This window comes from Melozone crissalis, unplaced genomic scaffold, assembly GCF_028551555.1.
Source record: "Melozone crissalis strain CALT ecotype California unplaced genomic scaffold, PUWL_Pcris_2 ptg000005l_1, whole genome shotgun sequence".
Taxonomy (NCBI): domain Eukaryota; kingdom Metazoa; phylum Chordata; class Aves; order Passeriformes; family Passerellidae; genus Melozone; species Melozone crissalis.
The window spans coordinates 35649730-35673924 of record NW_026535783.1 but is presented as its reverse complement, the minus strand read 5'-3'; the positions used below and the strand labels follow the sequence as shown (position 1 = coordinate 35673924).

General features: G+C 39.0%; 1 protein-coding gene across 6 annotated transcripts in view; it reads left to right on the top strand.

Annotated features, from left to right (window-relative positions):
- The window catches only part of AOPEP (aminopeptidase O (putative)), a 183883-nt gene that overhangs the window by 98162 nt on the left and 61526 nt on the right, over positions 1–24195 (top strand). For 3 of the 6 annotated variants that reach the window (XM_054286070.1, XM_054286077.1, XM_054286062.1), the window contains exons 12-13: positions 9294–9356; positions 9980–10063. The exons of 2 other annotated variants lie outside the window; for them this stretch is intronic. In XM_054286070.1, the coding sequence (XP_054142045.1) occupies positions 9294–9356; positions 9980–10063 (147 nt within the window). Of the gene's footprint in view, positions 1–9293; positions 9357–9979; positions 10064–16728; positions 16831–24195 lie in introns of all 6 variants that reach the window. One more of the 6 variants, XR_008483681.1, reaches the window with a different exon arrangement.

Here is a 24195-nt window from a genome sequence, read left to right as displayed (position 1 = left end):
AGCTAGTATATGTTATGGTTCAGTTTATGGTTAATTGTCCTTAACATTTGGGTAAGCAGCATATCATGGCCAGAGCGCTAGAGAACTTCTGTTTTGAATATGTTTCATTAGTAAAGCTGTCAGAAATATTTTTGACTACTTCAATGGATCAGTAAAACTCAAATTTCAATACCTCTGGAAGGTGTATTTTATTTCTTCAACACGAAATTCAACAAACAAGTGAGGTTCTATGAAGTAATATCCGGGCCTTAGCTACACACTTTCCCAGCTACTGCAAAAAATTAACTCTTGGCTGAAACTAGGACATTATCCACCCATTATTCTTTACCATTTATATCACACCCAGATCCTATACCTTCGAACTATATACACATACACAAGCACAGGTATAATTTCTGTAGTCAAGACCCATCTCTCCAAGTTGTCTATTGAGTTCATTTAGTCCATAATTGTGGATTCTATCCATCCTAGATATCTTCCAGGGCAGGAGAGCTGGTGTACTGTTGGGGTTGCAGTCTGCATCAGGAGCTCATGGCTGCTGGAGCAGTCCATACTCACTGTCCATGCTACTTCTGGCGTACACTGGCAGTGTCATTCAGCAACCAATATTATACAATTCAATATTACACACTCTCCTCACCCCAAAATCAAATCCCCTTGAGGCACACATCATGTTTCCTGTTCCCTCTGCATTACTCACCAAGTGCACTCAGGTTCTTGAGCAAAAATAATCCCAAGGATGGGTTTGCCTTTGGTTGAGGCAGGACTAATCCAAACTGTATTCCCTAACACTTTTCTTGTATGAATTATGGGGACTTTATTCCCTTCTCCATTACATGGAGGTTTTGATAGGGCAGGGACAGCCCCACTGGTACAGCCTGGTGTGTTAACTAAACAAGGTGGCCTTAGCTAAACGTAGGGCCCAATGGCTGAAGGCCCCCTTGCTTTCAATGTGGTTTTTAACTGCACTGTTCAATCTTCCCAGAGGCTGGTGAGTGATAGGGAATATGATACAGCCACTTGATACTGCGTTCCTTGGCCTGGTTGTCCAGGAGGTTGTTTTGGAAATGAGTCCCCTTGTCTGACTCAGTTCTCTCGGGGGTGCCAGGTCACCACAGGACTTGCTTTCCAAGGCCCAGGGTGGTGTAGCAGTCAGTGCAAGGCACAGGAGACTTCTCCAGCCATCCAGTGGTTGTTTCCAAGAGCACATAGCACTTGCCTTGGCAGGCCTGCAGGAGTGTGAGGTAACCCGTCTGCCAGGCCTCCCCTTATTTCTGCTTTGACCACTGTCTACCGTACCACAGAGGTTTTTCTTGGCCTGCTTGATCCCAGCACATTTCACAGTTATGGACAACCTGGGATAAAGAGCCCATCCCTCCATCACAAGCCCATGTGGGTGTTGCACCTCTTCCCTGATGAGGCATCATGGGCCCACCAAGTCAGAAATAATTCACCCTTATGGTGCCAGTCCAGCTCCTCCTGAGACATTTTAACCTTGGCAGCTCAATCCACCTGTCCATTGTTGTGATGTTCTTCAGCAGCCCAACTCCTGGGCACATGAATTGTGCATCTCATGTACATTTCATTATGAACTTCTACAGCCAACTTCTCTATCCAGACATTGACATCTTGCCACAGTTCAGCAGCTCAGGTGGGTTTGTCTCTGTGCTCCCAATTGGTCTTTTTTCATCCTTGCAGCCACCTCCACAGAGCATCTGACACCATCCACAAGTCAGTGCAGAGGTGCTTCTCTCATTCAGCAATATCTAAAGCCAGCTAGGCAGTTTTCAGCTCTGCAACATGACTTGATTCACTTTGTCACTCAATTGCTTCTGCGACTGTGCACAGGGCTCCATAGCTTCTTTCCATTTTCAATGTATCCCTACAATATGCAGGAGCTGTCACTGAAGAAAGTGTATGGCTTTTCATTTTCAGGTAGCTGTCTATATTGTGGGAGCTCCTCAGCACTTCACCTTTTCCTCCTCATGAGGGTCTGAAATATTTGTCTTCAGGACTGTTAGTGATTAATTCCAAGATCCTTGGGCGATGGGTTCAAAAGCTCGTTGTTGTTCAGGACTCCACTTAAATTATTTTTTCTTCTGCGTCACATGATAGAGAGTGTTTACAATCTGTCTGTAATCAGGAATATGCATCTTCCAAAAACCTTCAGCACCTAGGAATGACTAGGTGTTTCCTTTTTGCTAGTCAGTGACGACTGTCTTGGTTTAAGACAGTTTAAGGGGGACACTCTAAAACGAGGTAGTTTTAATCAACCCCTTTCCACCAATAAGGAGAAACAAATACGAATAGTTGTTACAAGTGAAAAAAATAATAGTTTACTAAAAAAATGAAATAGCAACGGGTAAAAAATAACAGTAATAGTCACTAGTTGGATAGTTAAAAAGTTGGTGAAATCTCATGGACTCTCCGGCAACAAAGAGAATCTCAAAAGGGTGGCATATCCCCTTCCCCAAAAGAGCACCAGGCATGGGCAACCACTGTAGGGAAACAGAGGGCAGATGGTGGCCGCCCTCCCCACCTTGGAGAGCAGGCAGCAGCTCTGTTGGCAAGTGCAGCCGGCAAACTCCGGCAGCTGGGACTCAGCTAGGGGGTAGAACTCATGGGGGGCCTTGGCCTTGCTGTTGGCACAGATGGCAGTACAGCTGGCTGGGGCGCCTCTCACTCACCGCTTTTTGCCTCAGCCAGACACTGCTGGTGGGCTGGGGTGGCTGCACAGAACGGAGCTGCTCTGCTCCTCTGGGCCTGAAGGCAAGTGCTGCAAAATTCCCTCGGAAACAGGTTTTGATTGTGAAATGAAGCTGCTTGAGTTGCTACTGTTGCAAGTAGAGGCAAGAAAAAGCCAAGAGGCAAGCTAAGCAGCCAGAGACAGGCAAGAGTGAGATTCTGCCTGAGTGCCGTGACTTTTAAAGGTCCTGGGACAACCCTAGCTCCTGCCCTGTCATTCTGTTTGCCAGCCACAGGATCCTATAGAGATAGTAATGGTTTTTTGGCACAGACAGGTATGGAATACAATAACATTTTGGGTTACCCAGGACAGAGACATAGCTGCAGCTTTGCCAACCATGTCTGTTTGACTCTAATGATGTGCATCTTGCCATTTTACTCCTAATTACTGAATTTTCTGTGCAGATCCCTTGACCTGACTTTGCTTTATAGCAAAACTAACCTTCAAGAGGATTTGGATTATCTTTGCCTCTTTCTCAAAAACTTCCTCTGCTGTGCTGCCCCTTACTGCAATGCCCTCAATGTACTGCAATTGTTCTGGAGCCTCATCCTTTTCCAGTGCAGTCTGGATCAATCCATGGCAAATGGTGGGGCTGCGTTTCCGCCCTGGGGCAGTTGATTCCAAGTGCGCAGCCCTCCAGCTGAAAGGAAACTGTGGCCTGACTAAACCTCTGCTGCTAAAGGAATGGAGAAAAGCAGATTAGAGGTGTCAATGGTGTCACCACTTGGCTGCCTTGGACTCCAGTCCACACTGAAGTTCCAGCACATCCAGCACAGCAGCGCTCAGAGGTGGCATGGCTTCATTCAGGCCCTGAGAGTCCACTGTCAGTTTCCATTCTCCACTGGACCTACACACTGGCCATACAGGGCTGCTAAAGGGTGAGCAAGGCTGGCTGGCCACTCCCTGGGTCTCCATCTCACAAATCACTTCATGGCTGGGGACACAGAGTCCCAGCTGTGCAGTTTTGCTGGCAGTGCAGTGATGTGGTAGCGATCAGTGCCTGTTGTTCTTTGACCCTCAACAGCCCCACAGCAGAAGGGTTCTCTGAGAGACCAGGCAAGGTATTCAGCTGTCTAATTCCCTCTGTCTCCATAGCAGCTATTCCAAAAGCCTAATCATGGCCTTTTGGGTCCTTGAAAAACCGTCTCCTGAGGTAATCTATGCCAAGGATCCATGCAGGTTCTGGGCTAGTCACAGTGGGGTATTTTGCCATTCATTCCCAGCCAGGCTCACTCCAGCTTCCAGTGCAGTCAGGTATTGGGATTCCCTTGTCACCCCAAAAACAAGAGATGGATGCTACCCCGATGCATCTCGATGGCATGAGGGTACAGTGTGCTCTGGTGTCAACTTAAGCTTTATACCCTTGTGCGTCTGATGTGCCAGGGAATGGGATCCTCACAGTCCAACAGATCTGACTGTCTCTTTCCACTAGCTGGCTGGAGTCAGGGTCCCTCTAGTCCTGGCCATGGCCCTCATTGTAAATATAAACTGATGTCCCTTCAAGAGGTCCACAAGTAACACCAGCCCTCCTATTCTGTCTGAGGGAGGATTTGGCCATTGCAAACTAGAGTGGCATTTATCCCTGAAGAACTTCCTGTGCTACTTCCTTTCAGCTCACATACCTGTGCTACTAGTGCAGAGGTGGGCTTTCCATCCCACTTCATCATGTCCTCTCTGAGGTAATTCAGGTAAAACCACAGCTGACCTCATGGTGTGTATTCTCCCTTGAGCTGAGAGGTGCTTGCTGCCAATAGCAGAGACTCTGTTCCCATACTAGTGAGGCATGGGACATTGCCTCTCTAACTTGCTTGAGACATCTGCGCAGTAGTAAGAGCGCCTGGTGAAATCAGGCGCAAAATTTTTTAAAAAAGAGCATTTTAACACACCCTGAAAAATATTATCATATTCTAGATGATATAATCTGATACATGAATTATTTCTTTTACATGTTATATGAGATTATTTAGTAACAAGTAATAAGCTATTATTTAGAGATGCCGTAGTCATGTGGTCAGAGATATTTTCTTTATCAGATTATGGATCTCATCATGCAACTAAATAAGTGGTTACAGTGACTCATCTATACCAAGGAACTCTCTTCACAAAGCAGAGTTGCCAATGTTATATGAAGGAAATATTTGCATAACCACTTTAAAAAAATATTCCTGCTACAATATATTGAATCATGTTGCAGTGTACTGAAAGTACATCCTCAAAGTTATTGTTTCAACAGGTTTTTGTCTCTTAGAGGTAGAGATAGCTTCAGGAGGAGCAAGTTTGACTTGATGGAATTTCTCTGGAGGGATGTTACATTGAAAAATACCAGACACAGCATGCTGATCTGTGTTTATACCAGCACAATTAGATTTACAACTTTTAGATTTATGATATCAATATAAATTAGCATCTTTCCTAAAAAATTGATAATGTCAGAAAAAACTTGATTTTTCAATTCAGTGGATAAAGCTGTATGCATGAAGACTGCACAGAATCAGTTGGAGAACCTGCCATTCTAACAGGAGCACGTTTTGGGCTGGATTTCTTTTTCAGTAATTTTTATGTGGTGTTGTGGTACTCTTGCAATGTGAATGTACCAGCCATCTTGTCATTTTCAGATGTAACCCACTGCCTCCTTAGTCTGTCTGCAAAGTCCTGGTAGCAGTAGTGTTTTAAAATCCTTGCAATTGTTTCCCAGTCAAACATTTCAAGCAATACTTAATCATCCAGTGAGCTACCAAATAAAATACTTTTCTGTATTTTCTTTTTTAACAGAAGATTAGAAGTCACATTTTTCCTGCTGAAACAATTTTCAAGTCACACAGATTATTCTGAGAAAATGTATTCTTCGTTTACAAGTAAACTAATTTCCTAATTTAAACTATTGTCCTTTTTCCCCCCTATAAATGATCCTCTTTATTCCCCTTTAAATTATCTTTTTCTGATGTCTGAGAAAGTAGTCTGTGCCATTCTAGTATGGTAGAATGAAAGTGATGGGGGGAATCTGTATTTTGTTTTCTGTTCAATGGAAATGTGTAGAAAGGTACAAAACTGACAATTTGTGTTCTGGTGAAGTTAGATATATTTTGTAGGAGAAAATTACTTCTCTCCAGATTTGCTGGTGTCTATGTAGATCTAAACATACAAATGTTGAGGTTGTATGTGTGATGTAAAATTCAGGAATTTAGATTCTAGAAATGAGAGGTTGGAAAATGAATTGACTGCATTGGTTGTCAATTTCCTCTACTTTGCAGGAGCTCTTCTGAAGTTCATTTACAGTAAAGATTTTTATTCCTGCATTTTCCATTTTTTCTTTTTGCCTTCCATTATCTGAGGACTGTTGGAAAGCCAACAAAATGGTATAGATTCAATGTTCACCTTAGGTAAAACTACCTTCTTAGTTTATCAGTACTGGTTGTTTTTGTATAAGAGTAGCACAGAGGAGTTGAAGTTACAGGCAACCTATGTAAAGTTCATTATTATAGTTTTTCACTGAGTTATGAAATACCATTAGTAGCCATCACAACCAGAACAATTTAAAAACAGTTTGTTTCAATGTAAAATGCAAGAGGTGTCTGAGGCAAAAATACTCTCTGGATTTCTAGGCTATGTATGATTCTGCATGTTCATTGTACACTTGGGATCTGGTCTGACTTAAGTAAGAGCTGGTGTAAATCCTTGCCCAAGTCCAGCATATTTGGTCTGTATTACGCAATTTGTAGAAAGTGCTACCTCCTCCTCCATATTTTCAAAATTCAGTTCTATTTAATCCTGCTGCTGCAAGAATGAAGGATCCTAACATGATTTGACATGTATGCTTGTTCCCCATCAGATCTGTTTATAGGACAGATCCATTAGCAGTCTCTGAAAGACAGTCTCCCCAAGAAGGACATGCAAGATGTAGTAATTTCTAAATTTCTATTGTGAAGTGATTCAAGTATGACAGCCAGTGTCATGGACAGCAAATAGGACTGTTGATGGAGGGTAATGTAGTCATTTTCATTCCCATTTTAAATTGGGTGTGACATCACCCTTTTATCTGGTGTAAGTAAGCTTTTCAAGTATGGAGGGATACAGTAGGAGACAAAATGTTCTTAAAACATCCTTCCTCCTTTCCTTTTCTTTGCCTTGTTCCCTGTTCTTTCACGGCTCCCCTTTTCTTTTCCTCTAACTCCTCTCCCTCTTACCTGCTCTCTCCCATTCCCAGCAAAAGTTCCTGCTCTGGTTATGAACTCAATCTTATTGACACACCAATAAGCAGAGATAAGAGTTGACTGATAAGAGACAATGCCAGTGCTGTGACCACCGCTTGTTAGGCCACCCTATTTCTGCCACTGCTTTTTGTTTTCTGCAGGCTATCTGTACGGGCAACTTGGCTCTTACCTTACACTGCAGTGCTATCATCTTGTAGGCGAATGTTCAAGTTAAGATGTGCACAGCAATCAGCACCAGGGATCCCCAGGTGTTGGCTACACAAAGTACTTTACCATAAAAAGTCAGTAACAATTCCTCTTGAATTTCCTTCACTGCTATGCAACTACTAACAAGAAAACAGGAGCCTTCTCTGAGTTTGAACACACAGAATGTTTGTGTGTTTGTGAATTTTCATTCCAAATCAGCCTCAGGATCTGCAGGTCTGAAAATCAATGTCTCTCGTAACCTTTTTCCCCCTAGTTTTCTCAAAACGTTTGACAGGAAAGGAAGTGCAATTCTTTAAAGGACTTAAAGTATAAATATGTTTCATTGTTTCTATGGTCCAGTGTTTCCTATAACTACTTCTATGGGAATGCACAGTCTAATCTGTTAACTGATCCAAGGAAATATTGCTTAAGCAGTTGCATTGATTTGTGTTTGCCATTAACATAATTTTTTATTCACTGCCTTTGAACTATGTTCTGTTCTTCTTTCTTCATTTAAATACACTCAGTTCAAGAGTCAATTTGTAGGCACTTTCAGAATTACCATTTAGTAGAAAAATCTGTTGTGGCTTTACAAAATAAAAACATGTTGTTTATACTTGTTTCAAGTAGACCTGTTGTAAGTGTGAAATGAAAAACTACAGTAAGATTTTCTACTGTGATATCTCTGTTAAAAAGTTCTTTGTTTAATGCTTCATAGTGAAGTTGTTTCTATTTAAAGCATTGAGTTTGATCTCAGCTTTGATCTAAAGCTTTTGATCTTGAAAAAAGGATGTTGTGGCAGTAAAACAAAAAGGCTAGGAGAGATTTTTTTTTCAAGTGATAAAAGGATACTCTCAAGATTTACTACACACTTGCTGGATCTACCTTTATTTACTTATCTGTTTACAAAGTACATCTAATTTTATGTATTGAGGGTTTGCTTACACACATACTTTAATGTGCCCTATTTTTTTGCTAGAGCACAGATCTCTTTTCAAAGCTATCAGAGATTATAGCAATATATAGTATAAGAGCAGAAATAATTTTCAAAAGAGTATCAATAATTCTTAAAATACTGACTTTTGTAATATCATTTTAACTATAACAAGTATTATACACTTTATCCTTTACTGCCTCTTGTTTTTTAAATATAAACACAAAAGCACTTGATAAAATCCTGATTTAGGATTTAACAGTATTTAGATTTGGCATGGTTGACATAAGTATCTCCCAACATGCTGGAGTTTGAATATCCTTTTCTGAGGGCAACAATACCTGAAGTCCTATGCCTAAATTTAATTACCTGCTCACAGCATTCTTGTTGAATAAATAAAGCCTTTAGTGGAGACCTCGATAAAGGGCTTGCTGTGGTGCACTATACCTACACAGCTGCTTTGGATCTTGCTTTTAATGTGCATTTCAGACCCTCCAAGGCAGTTTAGTGGTTGGATTCTGGAGGCGAGAGCAAGTACCAAGGCCAGTGTTGAAGCAGTTAGTGGTGCAGATGCTTTCTTGAACTATCCGCACTAGGCCATTCGTCTGTCCGTAAAGACCTGTAACAGAGCATGTTTATAGGAGGGGTCACAGGGAAGCGGCTTCCATAGTGAGAGTCTCGAAGAGAGAGCGTATCGTTAGTAATTAGGCTGCAAACCGTGACGAGCATGGATGTGGAGGTTATGAATGCCCGTCCCGTCGGAGACGCTGTCGAAGGGAGCGCGGGTTGGCAGCAGTACCGCCAGTGCCCGGGCCGAGCCGGGCCGAGCCACGCCGGGCCCACGGCCGCCGCGCTGGGGCTGTCTGAGGCGCGGTGCCCCGGCCGGGCCGCCCCGGGGCCGGCGGGCCCTGACGTCTGTAAGGCAGGCTCCTCCTCCCCGCGGGGCTCCGGGGGCCGGGGCGCGGGGGCGGGGGACCCTGCGGAGGTGTTTCATTTCGTAGCTAGGGCTGCGGTGTTCTGCTGCCGAGTCCGGGAACGGCGGCATGGCGTGGCACGGAACGGGACGAGGCGGAAAGGAGCGGGCGCGGCTCCGGGAGCCGGCGGCAGGCGGACCCCGCTTCCCCCGCGCCTGCCGCCTCGGGGCCCGGGGAGCGGAGCGCATCGCGGATCCTCCGCGGACCGTCCCGCCTCACCGTGCGCTTTCTCCCCCGTGTAGCCCCTGCTGGAGGAGGGAGAGACGTGGAAGGAGTGTCAGCTCGTCCAGCAAGTGAGCGGCGAGGTGAGGCGGAAACCTTTCACAGCTGTTATGTTGCACCCGCTTCTTCCCCTTGCAGATCTGCTCCTGGAGTTTTCTGCCTTACACATCGTCCTCACCCTGCCAAGCTTTTACTTTAAAAAATAGTTGCTTTCGTATTAAGAATAAAAATATTAGTATGGGGGAAAAAAGCCCCACCAAGTGTTACTACTTTATTAAATAATAACCATGCCATCCAAATTTGGCGTTGGCAGTCTGGAACAATGTTCGAGTGGGTGGCTGGAAATAAATCGCTTACTTGAAATAGAAGGTGCAAGGGATAAAGCGCAGAGGTTTTCCCTAGGAGTTTTTCACATTGCAACGATAATTTCCCATTTGGTAACCCGGTCTCACATCAAAATGTTCTTTGTGCAAAGCCCCTTAAACCAAAAGCTCTAAGATGAAGAACATCACCTCACATTTTGATCATGTACAGGTATAACCAGCTTACCTCAGACCACATCACTTAAGAGAAGAAAAGTGCTTTTTCCTTTTCAGTGAAGCAATGAAAAAAGTTGTCTTGAGTGTCTTTATAGATATCTAATGCTGAGTAACTACAATCAGGTTGCTTCTTCTACCTAAAAAAGCACCATGATTTTGAACTCCAGGTCACAAAATGGATTCAGACAAACCGGAGGATCAGAAAAAGCAGCAAAAAGAAAATGAAGCAGGATGAAGTTGTTTTCCAGCAGGTAAGCAATCATGATGTCAGTTTGTGTAATGGGACAAAGGGCGGAAGATCCATATAGCTTCCTGATTATGCCTTCTTAAGCTTGGTAGAGATGTTACTTAGTGTCTTCAATAAGATGATTGTAAATGCATGTTACAAGATAAAGTTTCAGAGTCATTATGTAGATACAATGGCAATAAATTAATGGCCTTTTTAGATGTCTGTGTTCAGGAGACAGAATTTTCATCTATTTGTATTTAACTGGAACATTCTAAGGAGGAAAGAAAAGGGTGTTTTCAAGGGTGCAGAGAAATACAGCCCTTAAGAGCTTTTGACAGGACCTGAAGCACTATTTTCAGATACTGGTAGATGAGAGACAGTTTTCATGGTAGATTTTCGGACAACAATAGATGTGATGTGTACGTTGAAACAAAATATTTGGACTGTGTTGTTGACTCTTCATTCAGAGGGTGAGTTTGAAAATTATCGATTTGTAGTATAGATTTCAATTTATTAAAATGTGATGGTTATTTTAAAAATTACTACAGAGGATTTAAAAACCTGAATATAACTGAATTTAAACTGGTTTTAAATCAGTAAATTTTAATTAATCTGTTGTGAAAGACCTGTTCAATAAGTTTGATTTGAAAATTTAAATTACAATGTAGAGAGGTAAGTAGTTAGTTGATACTAAATAGCTATGTTCTGCCCCTTGAGGGACAAAATGGTGAATAAAGATGCACTTCCAAATGTGTTATTACAACTGTGATTTTTTTTTGCTTGTTTTGATTTTGAAAAAAAATTTATTATTGTATTTGAAAGTTCTTGTAACCTTTAAAGGATTAAAATAGTAGTGTGTTGATTTGCTGTTTCGACAGTGCTTCTAAAATGCATAATGAATCATTGCTGTTTCTGTAGCTAAATTCTTCCTGGTAGAACGACTGCCAGCTCCTCTGATATGTTGCCTTAGTATGGGCTTTGCAAGTTTATGACAAATGTCCACAAAGTGCATTGTTGTGGGTGGATGATTTACTACCTTCATGATTAGTTAAAAACTTCCAAGTAGTGTCCTTTAATTCACGACTTTTATTTTGTAAGTGGAGTACATAATTTAGGAAAGATGTTCTGTGATGATGTACTTTAGAATAGTGTCATTTAAATAGAGAGAGATAGCATAAACTGTTTTACCTGGTAATTCCATTTCTGTTTATTTTCTGTATGTCAATGTGCTTGTGTGTATATGTAGCATTTTTATTTACAATCATTTTATGCTAAGATGAAGAAGGTTTTTTTAAAGATAAAAATTGTATTGCCTTGGGGATTTGTGAGCAAACTGCATTGATGGTACAAATAACACTAGTACAAACCAGACTGCATACATTTTGAAGCAGTTTTTAAATGGTGCATTTAAAAGAGGATGGTAGATCCTTGGGTACGCTGAACAGTAGGTTTAAAAGTGCCTTATGCTGTTATACCAATGCTAGTCTCTTTCTATAGGAGAAAGCTTCATTAGTGCAAAATTCCTTTCTACTGATAAAACTCCTTTTCTGTTAAGGATGTTGTTCTCCAAGTATTCCACAGTTTGTGAGAGAGAACTTCAGCATATACCTTGCAGTGATAGAAATGCAAAACCTGATGTGTAAACATAAGATATACTCATTGTTTTTTCAAACAGTAATTCGAGAACAAGGTCTGTTGGTAGACATATGAATTAAAATTGAAGGCAAGCATAACCATTGTCTTCTGATATCTATAAGTATCAATAATTTATGGAGATCCAGTGCAGACTGGCAATACTGCATTTGCAAGGCACTTAACCACATGGGAAGGAAGAGGCGTAACAATAATCTTTTATTTGATAGTCAACCACTGACTGTTCACTGAGTTTGGAATTCTTTATGTTGCCTAAGAGTTTGGCCATTGCAATGGTGACTTTTTCAATACAGTTACAGGGAAGAGAATAGAGGAGAAAAAAGAGTGAGGTGCTAGCTGAGCTTTATTATTTGGTTTCAGAGTTGGTTGGACTAGATTTCCAACCCTGACTTGCCAGTGCAATTCCTACTCAGTGTAGGTGGTGCTAACCTCTCTTCTATGAGAATTCTTGATTTTTAGTTGTGTCCACTTATAGAAGAAATGGCATTATACAGAAGTTAAAGTATTTTCAGAGATAAACAAGAGAACAAGAAAGAGAAAAGCATGTAATGGAAGAGTAAGGCAACCTTGAAGATAGCAGAGAAATAGAAATAAAGATGTTGAGTGGGAAGAGGGAGATGAGAAGGCAAGTGATAATAAACAGAAGCTGTAGAGCTGATAGCAGCTCATATTACAACTGTGATTAAAATAAGGATACTGATATATTTTGCTACACCTTGAAAACTGAGCTTTGCTTTGATCTTGCTTATCCTTTCAAAACAAGCACCAGCTTATTAAATGTGGCTTCTAAACTTTCAAAACAAGCGCTAAATTTTTATATGTATCTTCTAAACTTCCATCTGCCTGTGCTGTTGGATTTTCCTCTAAGGTTTCATGTGCCTATGCTGTCCAGTTTTCCACTGTTATTTTTCTTCTTTGTGATTGGAAGTCCTATTTCTAATACAAGGTGGATGACACTGCTATACTGAGTCACCGCCAAATCAAAGCACCTGTGTCCAAGTACAAAATCTAGGACAGAAAGATAACTATATGGAATAAGTGAAACAGAATGGTGAAGGAAAGGTTGCTGACAACTGCTGAGGAATTGCTTCTTGAAAGAAGTTGCCTTTTAAACAGTTAAGTTTGTAGGAGTTGACTTTACATACGTTTATACGTATTTAAAAAGCATTTGAGAATACCATGTGCTAGAGATAAAACTATGTGGCTGCAGTGTTAAGTGTGCTCAGGAGGAACCAGTGGGGAAGCTTGTGTAGGAAGGTGTGGTGCTGCTCTCCAGTGTGGATTCGCACGGCGTGTTACGGCAGCGGAACAGAATCGGTGAGTGTGCAAGACTTCTTGCCGAATAGCTGAGGGTTCTCATACTTATGCTCTTCTTCTCTATTTAGGTTTTTTTTGTTTGTTTGTTTTTAAGCTTTTTTTAAATTTCTAACCTTTTTTCTGTCCTGTCTCTGAAACTGCTGTTCTATCTCTGAAATGGAAAAAGGTGTTATTTTCTTTACACCTTTTATGCCAATTTTTTCTTTCCTACTTCTTTTTCACACCTCATGTCTTTCCCTGTCTTCTTTTGACTCATTTGGTCACCTTTAGTATTGTTCACCCCTTTTTATTTACTTTCAGTCTCTCTATCTGTTTGAAAAAAATGGAAAAACAAGCTGAAAAATTGAAAAAAGTTACCTTTTGCTCACTGTGTTTTCTGCTTATAGATCTCTGTAGCTACTCTTCTACTTACACTTACGTGTAAGTAAGTGTACACGTACACAAACTTAAACACACTCACCCTTTGCATTTCTACTTTTGTCCTCCTTTCTTTTATTGTACATTTTTTACTCCTCATTTAATATTATGCTGTCTCTTCAGGTTGTCATTTATCTGGTCAGCACATTTAGCAGCCAGTATGTGAATCAATACAGAATGCTGTTCATATATGAAATTTAGAGAAGGTGTAACAGAGTTGATAAGAATTACTTGGTTAAAATAAGCAGTGTTTTATAATGAAGAGTATGATAGAACTGTTAAATGGTGTTGTTATGATGATGATGTTTGTTTTAATAACTGACTGTGTCTGCTTGAAAAAAAAGATTCTGTTGTCCTGTCCGTGTTAGGCAGAAGAAAATGATCTTTTAGTCAGACTAGTGGAATTGTGGTGTGCCATCTCTATCTACTGGGGAGAAACATCTTTCTAGAAGACTAATTCACTTTTACATGACGTTCAGTGTCAAAACATAAAAGCTGATTTGATCATATTTCAGTAGTATAAAAAGTGTCATCAGATGAGATAACAAGGATACACGGGATTTAGGAAAAACACTGAAATAAGCATGCATATATATTCACACTAGATAAGGAACATGTTTCCTGCATATGATCAAAATTGCATTTGACTGTTTCAGTTTTAGTTTGATTGTATACTGAAACTTCAGAGAGTGAGTCAACTTTTCTAGAATAATTTCTGCTGCTTTCTCAGAAATACTCTTTTCTTGTGTTTAAAGTTTGTCTGCTAGTTTTTCTAGCAATGTGACTTTGACTTTTTTTCCTATTGGTTGTTGCTATTGGTCCTTTGTGTCACTCCAGAGACTTATAGTTGTCAATATTTAAGCTCTCTTAATAACCTGAGCATAAATGACTTTGTTGATATTGCTTTCAAGTTTTAATAAAAAATAAAAACCCCAATCTAGTTGTGATGTATATGACTAATGATAAATGCTATCTTTGTCCTTTAATAATGAATTCACCACCATAAGTGGAACACAGGAAACAAATCTTGTAATTCGCTAAAATGAGTTGTCTTGTTATACTGCAAGTAGAAAATATTTTAAAGCCTCATAAGAAATACTGATAAAAATACTGTGTGGTATAAAGGAGCTCCAGTTGACTAGAAAATTTATTCAGGATGATGTGCTTCTGCTAATTTAGGTAACAACTATTGTCATACAGTGCATAAAAATAACATTAAATCTTTAATTGGCATATATTTTTTGTTTGTCAAAATGATTTTTTTATTTGAATCTACCAAACTAAGGTTCAAAGCAAGGATCAAAACTGAAATAATTTGGTGATCTTGTGCACTGCTTAACAGCTAAGAGAAACATGGTGAAAAATCCTAAATTGTTGTTTAGAGATGCTTCAGTGGTGTTATTTGCAGTACCAAATTCTGTTAATTTCACAGAACTTTCTAGGAACCCTGTACACTGGGCTTCACTGATTACAGAAAACATTTAATTCCTTTCTCACTCAGAAATTTGAATGGTAAATTTTTCCCAGCTCATGTACAAGATCTGATTTGCATTAAGTGTTCTTAAGCTGCCTGGGAAATACACACTGTCATTTAAAAACTTTTTTTAATGAGTACATAAAACTATAATTTCAGGCCATTGGAAATAAACAATTTTAGTATTTAGCTCTCCATTACTAAAAATATTTGTATTTGTGAATTATTTAGAAACTTTTTAATTGTGCTTTTCTAAAGAACTATTGTTTTTTAGGATAGTGCTGCTTCAGAATTCACCTAAGAAACATCTAATAGAACAAGAAAATACTGTGTCTGTGCATAAAAAAAACCCCAAAACAACGAGTGTGAAATTTTTGGTTTAGCATTTTTTTTAATAGTCCAGTCCTAACCATAGTATCAGCTGTATCTTATTTCCAGTAGTGGCATGCCAGAATCATAGTTTTCTTTACAGTAGCACCCATCCCTCTTAGTAAGGAATTGCTTTTCATATGGAGCTTCCCAGATACGTGTTGTCAAAAAGTGAATTTATCATGAGGCTACATTTTTAGATCAATGAAGCAACTTATCCCCATGCATATGTGAATGCTTCTGCTCCCTTTCTGACTCTGAGATGACCATATCTAAATTAGGAGACCTCAGGCTGGCATGGCTGTGTCTTGAAATACTTTAAAGTTTGCAGATATTTACATCACTGTTAATTATAGTTGTCCAAGTCAGCAACTATCCTGTGCAACGGTAGATTAAGACCACTGTGTTGTAAAATACAAGGTTTGTCCAGAAAGGCAGAAAAAGACAGTTTCAGTGGAGGGGTTTATTGCTTTTGATTTGTAGGAAGAATTAGTTACACATTTGTGATGGAGCACTTTTAAGGTTGTGTTTGTGTATGTTCCCATATGATGCTATCTAGAGCTACACTACTGGGATTGACTGCTGCCACTAACTTTTTCAGTCTGCTGTTGTTTCTCGTTATAAAGCCCTATTTTTTTGGTGGTTGAAACATGATCATTCATACCTTAGCTTAATAAAAAGAAGTTTTGTCTTTAATAAGACAGGAAATGGAAAATGTGAGAACAGTTTTATTCTTTCTCAAATAGAAAAAAAAGCTAAAAAGCACTTGATAGTTTTTAATATTTTGCAAGTGTATGCCTCCACCAGTGTTTACACAGTGAATTCTGAGTGGTGATGTAGTGAGTTCTGGGAGCAGAAAGAAGGCTGTCCCTTTCAGGGCATTTGCAACTGGGGCAGCATACCACATTTGGAAAAAAGTGGTGCACTGCATTCAAACACTCCATAAGTTTTCTCCCACAGATTTTTCCTATGGATTTTTTATTAGCTGAGAATATACACTTGTGCATGCCAGCTGAATAATCTCCTTGATTTAAATGTCCCCAGGTTCTTCTTGATGTGATTGACTATAATGACTACTAAGGAGGCTTATTGGTCTGCTGGCTCAAATGTGTGCTTTATTTCAGTTTTACATGTGTTTTATTTCAATCCTATATTTATTACACATTGACATAAATAGGCTTAACTATTTTTTGATGACTGATCTTAGCTATTGTCCTCATTGTATGTCTATTTTCAGTTTGGTTTATGTTCACATGCTATATAGTAAAAGCACATGTGTAGTAGTCAGTAAGTGCAGACATTACTTTAAAAAAACAATGTACAAAAGGTAAAGGCTTGGCCTTTTGCATAACCTGTTAAAAAGGTTTTGGTAGTTCTCAATCTGTTTTTTCATGGCCACAGTACTAAAAGTAGTCATGGGTACAACTTAAAATACTGTCATTCTCTCCTTCCCCAAGAGTCCCGTAAGAAGCTCTTTCGAAGGAGGAAGGTAGCTCGCAGTTGAAAGCAAATGCATTCTTTGTTGCTTTAACTAAATGGACAGGATTAAATTCTTAAAGGTGTGTAAATTTTACTGTACTCATTTGGTCCGTGCTGCATATATTTTCTTGTGTTACTTTTCATGTGGACACAAACCAAGTGACTGATCACGACTGTCTAACTCATCTCATCACATGCTTCACATGCAGGTTTTTGTGAAACGTGTACCAACATTTGAAACTAGACTACTTGTTAACATTAGTGTGTTTGTTTGTGTAGATATAATATATATATGTGTGTGTATGTATATATAGAGTGTATATACATATATGTGTATATACATATATACATGTATATACACACACACATATATATATATTAAGTGTATATACATATATATTTGTATATACACTTAAGTTTACATAGCTTTGATTTAAAAATTATTGCCAGTGACAATTTGCTTAATTAACTACAAGATTTTTTTTTTTGTCCTCATTATGTGCTGGAGCTCATAGTGATTTTTCGAGAAAAGCTTTTCTTTTTATCTGGAAAAATTGCTTTCTGAAAATAAAGGTTAGGCAATTACCTTGCTCTGGATATCTTTTTCCCATTTCTGCCTTAAATATAGGCATTCACTGGGCATTTTCAATTAAAGTTTTTAGAGCTCTACATCAACCATGTTCCTTTAAGAGATGTTGTGGGGAAAGCCCACAGAAAAGCAATGCAGATGTGCGAGCTCCATCATTTTTGGTAATCCTAACAGATGTGTAATGGGGAAGATGATATGACTGTCCCAACCGCAGGAACCATTTTTTGTTGCCACTTTGAGTCTATGAGATGGTTTGGTCATGAGACACAAGTTCCTTGTTGAAATTTGGATTCCAGTACTTTTGCTTCTTAAAAAATTTAATGTTTTGGGTTTATGAACTATATTTTGCATACTCTTCAGGCTGCATGCTCTAAATGTGCTGGATAACATGTCAAGTATTTGTCTTACAGTTGGTTTTCTTCTTCACTCATAAATACCTGAGTGAAAAATGGTCTTAGGACTTAGCATGGAACATTGAGGGTCTCATGTTCTGTCATCCATATTTCAAAAGAAAATTAAGTACAGCTAGAGAGTATTAAATGTTTCCATGCTCAGGATCCTGTTTATTTCAAAGAAAAAAATGACATGTAGTGCCAGTTATGCAGTAACTATAGTTGTCTTGTTTTTGTTTAACTTGGTTTCTCTGTGCTTTGGCTGTACTTCTGACAAACATGGTGAAGCCATTAATATATAAAATGTTTTGCTGAACCAGGCCTTAGTCATTCGTCCTCAAGATTTACTTTTGAAGTGATCACTTCCTCACTGAAGAGGAGGTTTGATTTCTCCTAATTGCCCAGAGAGTTTTTAACTGGGGGATATTTGTCAGTATTTTAAAAGATATCTATTTATCTGTGTATCTAAATTTCACAGCATAGATGACACCTTTGGCAGAGGGCAATAATGTTTGAGAGACAATAACTGTAGAATCAATTTGTTGAAAGCTCAGTTTCCTTTTACGCCCTGCAATTTCTTCAGTCCTGTTTTGCTTGTTAAAGAGAGACTGCTTGTTAAAGCAAAAGTAGGTTCCCTTCTGAGTGTATGCCAGTTCATGCAAGATGGAATTCTTGGAATTCTATCACCCAAATATACCTTCATTGTTGCTTGATAAATATGGCCTATTTTTTGACAGCATATGTTACCCTGAGTAAACCTTTTAGGTTTTCAAATGCTTCCAGAAGGAAGTAAAAAAATGTTAATTTTGTCTGATGTGGAATAAAAGCAGCACATGTGTTCATATTTAGGACAAGTGATTGCCTGAAGGGCTTGGGAAGCCAGGGAGAGTGATTTCAACTTACCTGCTTTTATAGATGGGAATATGTGAAAGGAAGGTGCATTTTGAATCTCTTGATGGTCAATATAATTAATATACCATACTTTTGTTTTAATACCCACCCTTATTTTATAACCTACATAATATTTTCCAAGGAATTAAAACTTTGGTCTTATTTGAAAAACTACTATGCTTATTTATCAGTAGAGGAGAGGAGGTGCACCTGAGAACAAAATGCTTCTCTGCTGTACCACATGCATTGCTCCTAATTTTACAGCAGCTCAAAGTTGCGTAAAAGAAACTGAGACATTTAAGATAACTCAAAAGATATTGCCTAGTAGTGTGAAGATAGTTTTTATGGAACTAGTGTTTACAAAATGTCTTCAACTAAACAAGTGCCAAGTACTTTTTATATAGGGACTTCGTTACCATTGTGAGAGATACCTCAAAAACACATAATATATTTTAAAATTTTCTGTCCTTCAAAACTGAAATAAGAATGTTTGTCTCAATTTTGCAGGTCATAATCCAAAGCATGGAGATAGTAGATAGCTTGTCTGCAGATGCCTAAGGAAATTGGGCATGACAAGGATACATGACCCAACACAAACCTTAAGTTGAAGGCTGTCTGTATTTCAGATAAGAATTGAGCCATGCATTCTTCCATGAAGCAGTTAGTCTTCTCTGCACCAAAATGCATACAGGTTGGTGATATTTTAGCCTGCAGCATAGATGAGAACAGATCAGTCATAGCTAGAACTGTGACTTCACTTACTCAGTACTATGAAGGGACCAGTGCATACAGCAAAGCAATTGAAAAGATGATCTTGAGAATGGGAGGATTATCAATAATAATATTGTAATAGAACATACTTTCTAGTAATGAATTTCAGCTACAGTGATTTTAGATTATAACTGTCAATATAGGTGTTTTGCTTTGAGTCTGTTTTAAATTATAATAATTTAATGGACAACTGTTTACCTTTTTGTTTTTGTTTGAATGTGTGTGTGCAGCCTGTAGCCTTTAATGCAAAGGGAGAATAAAATAATTAATAAAAGATTGCTAACTCATGGGCTTTTTCAGTCCAAAAATTTTTGATAGTAAAACTTTCAGGCATAGTGTGATAAGGTGTTGGAGGGTAAAATAACAGCCAGAAGTCAGAAATGTTCACGTGTGTTGTGCCTTCACAGCATAGAAAGAGTTATGATGGCAAGTCTGTTCCTGTTGTATTAATTTGGAGGTAGTAGAGAGTTGGAGCCCATGATAAAGAAAATAACATACATGGCCCTTTGCTACAGAGGTGTATTTATCCTAGTGATGTGTGTTGCTTCACAACTTATATGAGAAATGCAGAATTAAGTGTCTTGTGTGAATGTCTTGTGTAGCTATCCAACCTTCTGGTATAAAGTGGCATGCAAGTAAATATTTAACGAGTTGTATTTAATAGAAAGTATCTGGTCAGACTGTCAGATTCTCTTTTGCTTCATGAGGAAGACAGGGCCTCTTTCTCAAAAAAGACCTGTTTTGTACTTCCAGAGGATATTTCATATCATGCACTTGTTTTTAATCAGTTAAAGCCTGTGAATATCCCATATAGGAATTTGTTTGAAGTGTTTTTGAAAGGAAGGTTGTGCAATACCAATGACCTAGATGGCATGTAGACACTAAGTCTCTTCATTTGTTTTCTCTTGTCCAGAGAATAGAGATGGGAAGCATTCTTAGAATTATTTTTAGATTTTTAGAAGTCAGCCTTGATTTCTCTATGTAACGGTAATCCCTTGGCTAGGCCTGAAAGCAGTACTGTTTATTCTTCAATAGTGCCATGTGTTTGAAATTCTTTGTTACATTTTGATGCCTCTTTTGGGGTTTTTTGTTGTTGTTTTTTGTTTTGTTTTTGTTGTTGTTTTTGTTTTGGTTTTGTTGTTGTTTTTGTTTTGTTTTTGTTGTTGTTTTCAATAAAAGTACTCAGAGACTTGAATTTATACTTGGTTTTCATACATTAACTGCTTGGGTATAGAAGAAAGTGCTACCCCATGTATCCATGATTCTTCTCATAGTGTGCCTCAATCACAAAGTGTTTTGATTTATTGCTTTCTAGTTTGCACGTGTGTAAAAGATCACTTCGTAGCTCTATAATTGTGTTGTCTTTATTACATCATATTTGCTGTGACAGAAAGATGGCTGAGCAGTTAGGAGTCAGTGATTCTGGTTTCGTTCTTAGTTCATATCATGCTTATTTTCTATTTACACATCCATCTGAGAAGTGAGCTATTGCTCCCAGTGCATCTTTACACCTCCATCATGGAGCTGCTGCTGTTCTAATTGATGTCTCCCTTTTTCTAGAACAAAAAGAAACTGAGTGCATCACTGTGTTTCTCTAGCACCTACCATTGCTCCTCATTCCATTTACAGCCTTAAAATGTGTGAAACTTGTACATAGATGTTGTCTTAACCATGCGTAGGCTGCTGAATTACAGAATATTACTATCCTGTCTTCTACCACACAAATGAGCTGTGCTATGCAGAAAGGGTAAGAAGTTTCAAGTTCTGCATCTTTGTAAACTGAAAATATTCTTATCTAAGTGTTTTGTTACTTGTGACAGTAAGATAGTATTTGTAAAACATACTGATTTTGGTGAATGGGAGAGTTCATGGAGTTTTCGTTTGTCATTGCTGGTATTAGAGCAAGACGGATGGTTTCAGCTAAGGGAATTGTGTTCTTTAGGCTATGCCTAAGCTTTTCACTACCATATCTAAATCTGTGTTCGATACAATGCGATGGTGTCTAAATCATGTGGTAATCAGTGTTTGACTACATTCCTTTCATCAGTGAAAAGTTAGGGCTTTTCAGCTTATCTTGAGTCATCTTGATCTGAATGTTTCTACTACCATCAAAACAGAATAAGCCAAATGCATAAAGTGTTATAAAAATGTCTTTTTATGACAAAATAAAAATACGCTGTGACTCAGAAAATCTGCATTGGAAAAGTTACTTTTGAAGACTAGTGAGTTTTACTTGGCCAGAAACATGGTGAGTATCTGTTAACATTTATAAAAATCTCATTATGGATGCTGAAACATGAACTCTAGATTACTCATTTACAGGTAGAAAATAAACCTCCCAACAGAATAGCTGAGTACTGATTATACAGAGGAAAAAAAGGAAAATGTGAAAAGTTCGATCAATATACCATCACCTTCATTATTGTGATTCTGATTATATTTAAAATTTTAATAAATTTCTGAGTCACAGTATGTGAAGTGACTCATTATTATCAACACAAATAATATCCTTGAGATTTCACAATGCTCATTGCTACTCACATGTTGTCTGAGGAGATCTAGGTAGGCATAGGAAAGGAAGAAAGGAAAGGATAGGTTGGCCAGGAGGCTACCCTGGGGTGCATCAGGCACAGCATTGCCAGCTGGGCAAGAAGGGGGATTGTCCTGCTCTGCTCTGAGCTGGGGTGGCCTCACCCGCAGTGTTGAGGGTTTTGCATATGAGGAGCAGCTGAGGCTGCTTGGGCTGTTCAGCCTGGAGAAGAGGAGACAGAGGACAGGCCTCACTGCAGGTACAGCTTCCTCATGAGGGGAAGAGGAGGGGCAGGCACTGATCTGTGCTCTGTGGTGACCAGTGACAGCACCCCAGGGAATGGCTTGAAGCTGTGTCAGGGTGGGTTTAGGTTGGATATTAGAAAAGGTTCTTCCCCCAGAGAGTGGTTGGGCACTGGAACAGGATCCCCAGGGAACTGGTCACAGCACCAGCCTGGTGGAGTTCGAGAAGTCTTCGGATAATGTTGTCTGGCACATGGTGTGACCTTTAGGGATGGTGCTGTGCAGGGCCAGTAGCTGGACTTGGTCCTTGTGGACTTTGTGGACTTGGTCCTTCTAGGTCAGGGTAATCTGTGATTCTGTAACTATAGAGGTGAAACTTGAAGCTCAAGGTTTTCGGTTTGTGTTCAACCTCCTTAGCAAGCACCCGCGTTTTCCACTTCTGGGTTCTGTTTCTGTGGGAATTTTGCAAACAACCCCTACTAGTGCCTGTAAAGCACTTCAGAACAGGACACAGAAGTAAAGTTGTTTGAAGTTACAGGTAAGGAGAATTTTTCTACTTATATTGCATTTGATTTCAATGTTAGGAGTTGGGGGATGAGAATTAAAAGATGTATGAAGAGAATGTCCATTTGAAGATGTCCTTCCTGTTCTGGAAGCTAGCTTATAGTGTAGTGCCTTTTCTTTTTCCAGTTTATTGAATTTATTGCCGTCTTGGCTTAGTTAAGAGTGGATTTGGATGGGTGTTTTGCTATGCAGACTCTTTCCAAAGCACTGGCAAAGATTTACAGTAAATCCAGCTGAGTTTCCCTAAGGGTTTGAACTGAAATTCTGACTTTCATATTAAATCAGGAATGGTTACAACACAAGCATTATTTGTGAAGTTTTTATGAAGCACATGACTAGCAAAATGGGCAACAGTGATGCAAATCATTGGTCAAAACATATATCTAAGATACAAAGAGCTCTTATATGATTTGAAGGGATATAGATAAAAAGACAGCCTTAATATGTTTAAAATAAAAAAAACCACCCCTCCCTCAAACTTCTTTGTGCAGGTTATCCTTGTTTGAGGACTTCACCTCAAAAAAGGGCTTCCCTTTTTTTTTAAACACCTGAAATTTCAGGCAACTATTCCATGTATTTCAACCAGACAATGTTTTGGGGTTTGGTTTTGGTTTTTTTCTGTTCAGTTGTGTTTTTGCAATACTTTAACATACTTTGGCAAACATCTTCTGGTCTGTGGCGGTGATCAAAAGTACTTGCTATTCATTTCCATGGCTTTATTTAGGTGTATATTGCTGCTATTCTTTGTGGCAGGATGCTGCTGCTGATATTTTTGCTAATATTTTGAGTCATATCGTGAATGAGAATCATGGCATAATGATTGTCCCATGCCATTCCAGGCAGAAGTCTCTATTAAACATTGAAATGACCCCTTGAATGTCATTTTTTTCCCAATACGAAATTGTGCTATGCTTTGAAAATAGCTCTTTGACAAGTTGAGGTTGATGTGTGATTAGGGAAAACAGTTATAAGTTCTGGCAACTGTCTATCTACTTAGTCTTCTTCATGGTTCCTGCTGGATTAATCACTTTCTTATAGCAGAATTAGCATCACTGGGTTCTTAGAAGGAAATGAAAGATAGTGACATAATCATGAAGTCAGGCTCTCCACCTTGCAAAAGCAATCCTTCTATTTTCCTTTCCTGTCATGCATTATATCCCATCTGTCTGCACTTCCACATTGGTTCCTTATAATTTTCCTCTTTATTTTTAAGGGAAGATTGAGTTTCATCAACCTCGTACATTGTCCCTCGCTTTGCAGAAAAAGGCTATAATGAGTGAAAATCCATCTCTAACCAGGGAATGTTTATAGATGTATTACTGTAATGAGCAGCTGTGTTTTACCTGATATAAACCTCTGTTATGCTCAGGTGTTTCTGGTTTGCCTGTGAAAAAAGGGAGATGATGAAAGGTTAATCTCTGCTTGTTTTGTTATTTTTAATTGTATCAATGGGAAGCAAATGCACT